Source organism: Sturnus vulgaris, chromosome 3 (assembly GCF_052056855.1).
Source record: "Sturnus vulgaris isolate bStuVul1 chromosome 3, bStuVul1.hap1, whole genome shotgun sequence".
In the NCBI taxonomy this organism is placed as follows: Eukaryota; Metazoa; Chordata; class Aves; order Passeriformes; family Sturnidae; genus Sturnus; species Sturnus vulgaris.
The window spans coordinates 70,390,805-70,401,331 of record NC_142245.1 but is presented as its reverse complement, the minus strand read 5'-3'; the positions used below and the strand labels follow the sequence as shown (position 1 = coordinate 70,401,331).

The 10,527-nt window shown below is 35.2% G+C and overlaps 1 protein-coding gene across 7 annotated transcripts in view; it reads right to left on the bottom strand.

The window, feature by feature from the left end:
* Positions 1-10,527, bottom strand: part of AK9 (adenylate kinase 9) — a 59,852-nt gene that overhangs the window by 4,283 nt on the left and 45,042 nt on the right. For 5 of the 7 annotated variants that reach the window (XM_088161915.1, XM_088161917.1, XM_088161916.1 and 2 more), the window contains 9 exons: positions 9,670-9,888; positions 6,796-7,009; positions 5,792-5,993; positions 4,801-4,947; positions 3,317-3,537; positions 1,936-2,132; positions 1,250-1,419; positions 404-502; positions 142-322 (listed from right to left, as the gene is read on the bottom strand). In XM_088161915.1, coding sequence (XP_088018041.1) covers positions 142-322; positions 404-502; positions 1,250-1,419; positions 1,936-2,132; positions 3,317-3,537; positions 4,801-4,947; positions 5,792-5,993; positions 6,796-7,009; positions 9,670-9,888 — 1,650 coding nt within the window. Of the gene's footprint in view, positions 1-141; positions 345-403; positions 503-1,249; positions 1,420-1,935; positions 2,133-3,316; positions 3,538-4,800; positions 4,948-5,791; positions 5,994-6,795; positions 7,010-9,669; positions 9,889-10,527 lie in introns of those variants that run through there. The other 2 variants (XM_088161921.1, XM_088161918.1) reach the window with 2 other exon arrangements.

Sequence of the window (10,527 nt, the reverse complement as noted above, 5' to 3'; positions counted from 1 at the left end):
CCCCCTCTGATGGTCTTGTATTTTTTCCATCAAAGCTACAAACATCTATTATTTTAAAGCTTTAAAAAGAATTGGTCTCAATTGTAACTGAAACTTTTCAATTTAATATAATCTTCTTAATAAATATAAGACTCAAATGCATTAAAATTTTTTAAAAAACTGAGTGGATACTCTATGTATCACAAAATCATGTCTTAAAATAGAAAAGCAAAAACTGGCCTGTTCAAGGTATCCAGGCAAAGGAAGTGTTGTTAGTAGCATTGGCTCTTTTTTTGGAGGGAGTTTATGGGGAAGCTTCAGATTCCAGTACTTCTCTGGTAACCTAACCAGATAAAAAGTAAACACTTATAAGAAGTATAAACAGTGACATGACTGAAGATTAAAATGCGGTTAGTGTATTCACCTCATAAACTTCTGAAGTTTTTCTTCACTTTCAAAAATATATACTTTTTCTTGGTATTTTGCTGCATACTCGATGTTGCCAGGCACCAAAGCTTCATATCTGAAGAGATGGAGCAAGAATTACTCATTCACAGAAAACGTAAAACATAATTTGTGTGGTGTAAATTCATGAGCTACTGGTAGCCTTCTGGTAATTTAGCAAGTGTAGCAACTACAAAATAAATAGCAATTGGATCATCCAAGTTTCCACTACATGACTGACAGTTACAAGGTTTAAAATCTGGTAGAGCCTCTGCCTCAAAATCTGCTTATTAAGGAACTTTCATAGTGCTTCTTTAGAGCTCCTCCATTTGAAATGCCAATCGTAGTTGTTCAGGAGATTGAAAAGGTATAACACAGAACTGTGGCTATTAATATATGGCTATTATGGTTCCCCTCTGATGAGAAATATTTGCACACTGAGGAAATCTGTGTGACTTTATGGTGGAGCTTTATGGATCTCTTACAAACATTTTAATAGCTAGTTTTGCATCTACTAGAGATTTATGAGATTTCTTTGAACCTTTGAAGGGTTATGATACAGAGAATTCAAACTGTACCTGTCGATCTTCATCATGAAAGACACCAAGCTAACACTGATTCTTATAGAACCTATATCCATGTAAGTATTAAAAGGGGATTTTATCTTGATTTCCAAAGCCACAGGTGCAATACAGAGAATTTAAATCGCTTTTCCTGTCCAAACCCTGAACAGCATTAAAAGGTACTTTGAAAATATTTCCTCATTAATGCATTAATATAGGACACATAGTCTGTAATTCAGATTATGAGAACTCTAGTGACATACCTCTGTTTTCCATCTAGGTAAGTGACTGGACAGTATCCCTGCATTTCAGCCTTTACAGGGAATAAGGCATTCACTGCTGTTGCAGTCAGTTTCTTTGGAAGCATGTGTGGGGGTGGGAGAGGGTGAGATGCCAGTGATGATACATAAACCTCTGGTCTGCTCAAGAATTTCTGTAGAAAAAGAAGTGTTTTTATTATGAAAGAAGCACTGTAGGACTGTTAGTCAAACTCCAGAAGACTGGCTCACACAATTTAGATACCTGTTTTTTTCTACAATGCAACTGTGTGTTGGCATTGCTGTTGCTCTTGGGTACTTTCTTTTCCAACTTACTCTCAGTTGAAGTAGTCACTATTCAACCACCATCCATCACTATCTATTGCTATCATAAGCCAATTTCTTAGCCAGTCTCCCCACAACAGACAGAGAAAGGAGAAAGTTACTGTTTTCAAATGAATGTTTGATCTGTGACAGTTTGTAAGACAAGCTAGTTTAATGGTGTCTGTGCTGTATTTTGTCTTCCTAGGTATTTCGTAGCAGAAGTATGCAGAACAAAAGCTTGAATGCTAACAACACTGGTCTAACTCAGGTTGCATATTACCTATTTCTGTATGAAATCAAAGAATCTAAGCAACAATCTTCCCTCTTCCCATAATCCCCTCCTTTTTGACCTGCTTGTTAACACGCACTTCCAGTTCTTCCTGTGAAGCCATTCTGTAATAGCGCCCTTGAAATTCTGCAGCGAACTCCAGTGAGGGATTTACAGAGCAGTCAATCAGTTCCTCTTTCTCTGCAAGACTGACAGGACAGTACTGTCCACACTCCCCCAGCTGATTCTGCAGTTCCTTGGGAGTGATACATAAACCAGCAATGCTGGCTGCTTTTCCTGTTAATGAAAGCAATTAATAATAATGTTTTATTTATGAGAGACATAGAAACATCCAACAATTCTACTCAGTCTAGAAGGTAATTCATAATTTGAAAATTATATGAAATATTGAGAACTAAAACAGCAATTTGATAATAAAATGAAGTTATAACTCATTTTACCAATTAATTGAAATAACATTTTTGTAGCATTTAAGAAATATGACCATTATTAATGATGTGGGATACTCTGCACGCTCAGCTTATTAGTCTACTCTTCTTATTTATGATTTATTGTTTCACTCTTTTGTGTCACTAAGGGACATTTCAGCTATTATTTTATTTCTTTGCATTGGTGAAAAAGAGTATAAGGTGTGATGAAAACCGCCCCTTTATTCATGCATATCTTGCAAATTTTACATTCTATCTGGAGGAAATATATTCAAAATCTTGAATAAAATGTCATCTCAAACCCAAATTACTTTAAAATCATGCTTTTTCAAGCTTGATGTGTAAAAGTTACGTGTATTTTATTATTTTTGATTATGACTCAAATTTTTAAGAGGGGTGCAGCCACAGAGCTGTAAAAGTTGTATATCCGCCGAAAGGTGGATATAAGATAAGGAAATATATTTGCCCTTCAGAGGAATTCTGGTTAAATAGTACAGACATGTTTAAAAGGCATATTTAATCCTGACCAGCGCTGACACACAAAAAGCCAAGTGGGAACTGTGCCATTTTAGAATAAAGTGGTCTCCTTCCCAAAGCACAGAAATTAACTCAGATGGCATATTTAAGCTTATTTCTAGATTCTAAATTAACATCTTCCCTCTCCCCCCCTCTTCCTTTACTAACACTAAAGTAAAGCTGCAAGTTAGAGTTCCCCTTGTACCTTTGGGGTACTCTTTGTGATTTACCACCCAGTGTTGCCAGATCTACCATGGACCAGGGACTCTGACTTCCTTTAGCAGATTTCTGTTACCCTGTTCTTTGGAGGATGGCCTCAAACTGCCCTGTAGTTGAATTTGTCTTCACTCTTTTCAAGAGATCTCTTCAAGATCTCTGCAGATGAGATTGAAGAATTTAAGGGTATGTATGTGCCCAAGAATTAGCCTCATCCAAAGAAAGGTGAAGTTGTCATGCACATAGTACATTGCAGCTTTTTAAAGAAAAATATTTTGGGAAACTTTGTTTTTCTTTTACCTTCTTTTCTTCTTTCCAGGTATATCTGGATTTTTTTAACAACCGCCTGAACTTCCTGCAGAATGGTGTTCCAGACTTTCCATTTGCTATGATTGGCATCAATCACACACCAGTTCTGATGTTCCTTCATATAGTAAGTTCTAATATCATCAATGTGCTGTTTATAACAGGAATTTTTAATAGCTAGAATCTGTGGGCTGTCATGTTCAGGATAGGAAGGCCTAAAGACAATGAAAAATAACAGTGATTTAAATGTTAAGATTAGATAATTTCATTGAATTTCAGGTGTAAATTCTAGAGTTCACTGTAAGTTCTTTTTAAAAAATTTTGCTTATGTGACACTGTAGAACATATTTGAGAAATACAAATTTCTTATTAAGAATATTACCAGCTACATGTGAAAGGCAGTGTACTTATGATCAGACAGTCGTGTTCAAAAATGAAGAACAAAACTTTTTCTATTTGTGTCCCAAATACAACTCAATAATTATTTTGCAAAGGATTTGGAATGTCTCAACACATATTATCTGACACACACCACAAATACACCATTAAATGGTACCCTGATATTGCACACTTGGTTTGTACTTAAGCTTATGAAATATAATTAGTTTGGTATTTAAAATGAAGTTTAAAGTAAATACTTTCAAAAACACATCACTGATTTAATTTTTTGCAATGCAAATTGTCTTTAGTCTTTTAGTAAACAATTTAACATTGTACTGATTACTTGATAAAAAGAAAGAGACAAAAAGAAAAGGACAAAATGAAAGAGGCATGCAATAATGCTCCAAGCTATCTGGAACTTCTTAGAAAAACTTCCTCTAATGAGAAACAGGTTCTTACACAATTTAATTTTAAGGTGAATGTTCTGTTCTTTTTCATTCTCTGTCTGCTTATAAACTACTTACTGTTCTTCCTCAAAAACAACCAACGGCTCTTTAAACAGAATATTTATCTTCTCAGAAAAACAAAGAAGAGAATGAACTGAATTGAAAGGCTTAGAACTCCTGAATTCTGTACATTACTAAATCTGCATTATTTCTGTATTTTTAAAAGAACTCTAAGTTTTTAAAAGAGGGATTATTAGATTAAGTATCAATATCTTTTATGATAATAATTGATGAAAAATAAATTTCAGCAGCAGAGAGAAGTGGTAACATTTCTGATGTACAGTTTCATAAAACCAGCTAAACTAAGCAGTGGGTGCACAGCATTGCACATTTGTAATCTCAATCATGCAATAAAGGGATCTGGCCAGAGCATGCCCCAGGCACCTTACATCCATGTTTCTGGTCTATGAAAATCAAAGCATTAGAAAGGAGAGGGACTGGTTCCCGTGTTTTTCATATATGGAGTTCAGAGACAGCTGTGTTAAACTCCAGGTTAGATACAACCTCTGAGTATAGCACTGAGGCACTTAAACAGAGATATTACAATATTGTGCAGAAAATAAAAGGAATTCTATCAGGGAATATCACTACCGGTTTGTGCTTTCCTTATCCAACAGTGCTCTTCTGAACACTTCCTTTGTATCCATATCTAATTCAAAGATTTTCACTGGAATTATCCTAGTTGATTTCAAGAGGTTTACGTGGTTTCTTGTTAGAGGATATCCATCAATTACAACTCTGCACAGAAACAGAAACAGAGAAATAGTTTTCATAAGAAGTGAATTTCCAATCAACCAGTAAGTCTGTGTATATTTCTAGTACATTTTCCATGGAGACAAAAGTCTACACCCATGCCATGAAGTCATCACTGCTCTCACTTGATAGGCACAGTCTTCACTCCTAAGAATTTATGACCAAATTAAAAAAAAAATCAAGTAGGTAAAAGAAGAAACATGAAAGAGAAGCTGAAATAATTCTGATCTCAAACACAGATAATTTTCAGAGATTATTGTAGAACTGCCTTTCTCTGCAACAATTCTCCTTTTTGGGAAGAAAAGCTGAATGTCATGAAATACTGCCTAGTTTCAAAGATGTTTCAGTCATGGAGAAAGAGCCTAGGATCATGTATGAATGAGGTGGAAAGACTCACTGGTTTCAGTTCCTCCTGAATAACTTCAGTTAAGAAAACCAGAAAAAAAAACAACTTCAGTACTCAACCAGTCTGCATGATCAAAGAGAATCAGGCATGTCCAAGTTGGTTCTGGACTTGGTATAAGAGAGACCAAATGTTAGTTCTCAAAGGATGGTAGAAGATACTGGCTTATTGACTGAAAAAAACTAACTGTCATAAAGTATATTACTTTTATTTACTGGAATATAGTTACTTGAAAATTGCAGAAAATTATGCTTCAGTCTCATTTCCCAGAGCAATTGTAAAAAAAAATCTCCTTTTGTACGGATTATTTTCTTAATGCAGAAACCACTGATGTGTTTTAGTGAAACTGTTTTACAGTGGTAACATGTCTATGAACGGACTGGCATGTCTTGGAGAAACCCCCAAAATCCCCAAGAAGACTCTTACCCAGTGGCATTATCCACGTGATTCAGCAGAGCCACATCTAGAGCCTGGATGGCCAATTCATCAGGTACGGTGAGTCCTTGGAGAAGGTGTGACTGTACCTTAAGTGCCAGCTGGCTCTCTGGCCGGTTGTTTATCACAAACTGGATGGCATCTCCTAAGGACAGGTGCAGGAATCCATAAACACTCGCAAGTCTCTGGGCAACTGCAAAATATTTTGATTTCAAGTCACAACTTTAAAGGTAAGCAACATCACATATGCACAGGGCATGCTTACACTATTCAATTTAGCACAAACCTCAGCAGATATTATTACAGTATTATTACAGTGTGTTAGAAAATATGCCTCCATTGCTGCTCCTCTTACAGAATAGCCCATCAGTTACATAATTTATCCAGAAAGTGGGAAATATGGCAAAATTTCATCCTAAATATGAGATAATTTGAACCTGTCTCTTTTCTTCCTAACATCTTATTCTAATCAATAACTATGGTTTAAAATTAATTTCCTCCTCCTCCAGTTAAAGGCAGAAGCATGTGGATTGACAGAGTCATGGAGGAGGAAGGGTAGGGGATAAGAATGGAAATCTTGTAGGATTTTTAATCTAGAAATTTGGAAACAGACTGGGGAGTGGGGAGTTTGGGGTCCTCATTCTTGATCCTAGGACTATTTCTCCATTTTACATTAGCTTACTGAAAAAAGTAAGAAACAATTAGAAAATAATAATAAATAATACAAGGGGTATAAATAGTGTAAGTCCAGTTTTTCTAAGTGCAAGTCCAGGTCACTAACATCTTAAGGACCTGGGATAAAATTCAGATGTACAATGCATAAGTATCAGACTGTCAAATGAGACACTAGAGAATGTAACTAAAAGAATCTGTGCCCAGCAAGAAAAGCAGGAAGACCAACAATATTAATGGTTTATGATTTTTTAATAACAGTAAGGACAGATACAACTTCAGTCATTAAAAAATGTTTCTTTTTAACAGATAACTGCTCATACCTGTAGTCTTTCCAGATTTTGGAAGTCCCACAATTGCAATCTTTACTGGCACAGATAACTTAGGTTTTGGCTGACAAATATATTTGATGGGATTTGTCATAAACGTTTCTTTATTTTCTTTACTTGAAAAGAAATAAACATATTGTCGATGGATTACTGGAAAGACTGCACTTCCCTGTCTTTGCTGTGGCTTGATCACATCTCCTTGGCTTAACTGTATAATATACAAAATGAGAATCAGTTCATTAGGTTTGACAAAGCTTCTTCTTCCTCTGTCCCAGAGAAGTGGCTTTATAGACAGGTAGAGTAGTACCAACCGAATGAGACAAACCATCAAAGCATCCTGAAATTCACACATATGGACATAATATTTTGCTCAAATCTAAGAAACTTCTATACCTACACTTCTTATTCAAAAAGGTGAAATAAACATTGAAGACAGAAAGAATACTTGCTATTTCCAGTAGGTGGTACCGTAACACTTTGTCTGTCAAGATAGTGTAGTCAGAAGATTAACATAATCGATTTTTTAATTTTCAAAGGATAAAGAGAATAATTTTATTCCTCAGTGAATTAAACTCAACTGCCTGCCTGCCAACAGAAAATACACTGAGAATATTGTATTCATCAGAAGTCATATACAAATGAAGATGTAAAAAGATAATCAATACTTACATTATGGTCAAGTGTAAAACCACAACAAGATAAGCTGAAAAAGTTCTTGGAAAAATACATGCACTGCTGATGAAATCTTTTCAAACACATCAGACAGCCCACTAAAAAATCTGCAGTGTTGATGAATCATTGACATGTAAGAGATGCAACTGTCAGAAATAGTCATTGAAGTAATGCCAGATTAATTCCTTGCACTACTCTTTTCTATGGGAAAACTTAGTTTCTTCCAAGAAGGGCTGCAACAGGAACATGACTATCTTAAAGTGTCAAAAAAAGATGTTTTAAAACAAAATGTAGAAAAATCATATGTAGAAAAAAATTGCCCAGACCAGATGGCATTCACCTTACTATTTTAAAGGGACTCAGAAGTGTAATTCTGAGTAATGTGTAACACTGACTTTTCTTCAACAAAAAAAGGAAGGTGGAGAAAATTACCATTTTTAAAAAAGCTGTTTCCTCCAGTGTAGAACCTTGGAAAAATAGTCCAGTAAATCTGACTCTGTATTGTGCAAACTGAAATACATTAAGGAAAAAAACCCAGTAGTTACATGCATACATATCAAAAAATAGGGAAGTGCCAAGTCAGCTTCTTGTCAAAGAAAATTATACCTCACAAATTTATTACTATTCTTTGGAGGAGTCAGTAAGGTTGGTCTGGTTATTACAGCTAGAGATGGGGTTGTTCTACTGTGTGGCATTGTCCTGCCAGACTCTTCTCATATCCTTAGTTTCCGATTCCTGCACCAACTCATTTCAGGGTGCTTGCCCTCAATTTATGGATTTCATGAGTCTATTCTACTGCATATCTGCTTCCATTCTTCACTCAGCTCATAATGTTTATTCTCTGCTTATCTAATCAGTTGCATAACTACTTCCCCTCCTGCCCAAATTTAATCTCAACATAACTGGCATATACTCAATCTGCCTCTCTACTCCAAATCTTCCAGTCTGTAATCAATTTTATAATTTCTATTATTATCCTAAAATGCCCTCAAAATTATCCTATTTCCCTTTCATTTTTATCAGCTTGTACATTTTCACTGTGAGGACATCACTCTTATTTTAGCCAATAGCTTCCTATGACTTCTTTCTTCTAACTAAATTGTATTTTTTGGTTAGTAAAAAACACTGTATAGAACAAAGAAGTGAAGGGGAGAAATGGAATACAAAAATGTAGTGAAATCTGATACAACAAAATGCAAGGACTAGGTTGTAGAGACTAATTGCAATTAAACACAGAAACTGTGGTTCAGTAGTTGGAAATGACCTAAGTGTAGACATATCTACTTTAATTAGTATGTACCTAGATTATTAGATGCCAATTGATGCAGCCATGAAGGAATGAAGATTCTGATCCTAAAGTTAAAGAGAGACATATGTGATCTGGAACAGGTGAAGACCCAACATGATGCTATACAAAAGGTTAGATTAATTGGCACAGTAAAATGAAGGCCAAAGTATGTTTCCTTCAGGGCCTTCATGCTTTCTGTATGTTGTTCATTGGACTTTTTTTTCAATTAGTCTTCCTTTTTAATTTTTATTTAGTCACAATCCAATCTGGTTTTGTTCCTAGCATTAAAACAAAATAATTACCTGCAAACATTTCATTTCCTACCTTGAGGATAGTGATGAGTACTTTCTGACCTCAACTTTCAGGATCTCTAGTAAAATACCATGGAAATAGATTTGTTGCTCTTCAGAATTTTTCAATTTTGACAAGAAAGAATTATTCCTAATGAATTAAGTACATCTAACATTTTTTGCCACTACTAGGTTTGGTGGGCAGTTGTGTGTGTGGCTTATTAGAAATTCATACTCCAAATCCTTTCAGTTTGTTCTCACTACTATTGAAGGTTTAAAGACCTTCTCTGTTGTCCTGTGTTTTGTGTATCATTAAGAGTCAGGCATTTCTTTCTCATTCAATATCACCTTTAATCATGTCACCAATGGTAGTGTAACAAATTTTACTAAACGCCTCTCTTAAATTAGCTGCAACACTGAAAACAGCAACAACTTTTATTATTAATGCTTGCTGTAGTTTGTGTATATTCAGTGGTGTAATTATGATTCAGTACTGTGGTTTTCATTAAATATTTCTGGTATTAGTTGCTACTGTCTGATAACATCTTGTTAATATGAAATACATTTTTAAAAAGTGTCAACTCTTGAAAATATTCTTCAGCCATTTAAGAACATTACCTTGACTGGATCCCACTGACCAAAAGAACTTAGTAATTTATATGAGAAAACTAGCATCTTCTGTGCAAGTGGCAAACTTATTGGGTAACATTTCTCAAAAATGCTCCTCCGGTTCTCCACTAGAGATTTCAGCTTGCTGTATATTTGGTAGCACACAACGCGAGGCTTCCGACCTCCATTGATCTCAACTAGTGGTATTAAAAACCTTTCAAGTTCTTCCTGGTTATGAAAACATAATTAAATATTAGAATCATAAATGCAATCAGATTTTTAATAGAGACTGACGGCAAGATTTTCTGTGAACTATCAAGGATTTCTTAAGCATGTTCTCAGGTAACAAAAATCAGCAAAGTTTGATGGGAATTGGTCTTCCTGCCCACTGAGTTTAAACTTCTATATTTGGTGTCACACTGCTACAATATTGTATTGTTATCTGGATTTGTAAACCTCTCTGGTCAGTGGATAGAACTTCTTTTAAATCATGATTAGTTTATTTCTGAGGTGAGATACTTAGTAGATAATACGCAAATGTTACCGATCTACCTACTGCCTTAGATGTGGCCTTAGCACTGCAGATACCTGGTGTTAGATGAGGTTACCTCGCCATAGGCAATTGCACTGATTTCAAGAAAATTATGTCACTAGGTGTGGGAATGGTGCCAAACACCTGGCATCTTAACCGAGATTAGATTTGGATTTTTTCTTTACATTTGGTTTCATCACCAACAACTAGGAACTGCATTTAAAAACAGAGCTGTCTAGTGACAATTTTGCCTCAAAAATTATTTTGAAATATTGTTCATACAGTCACAACTCTCCAGGTTGGTTGCCTGTGTCAACTGACCTATCAAAAATGAA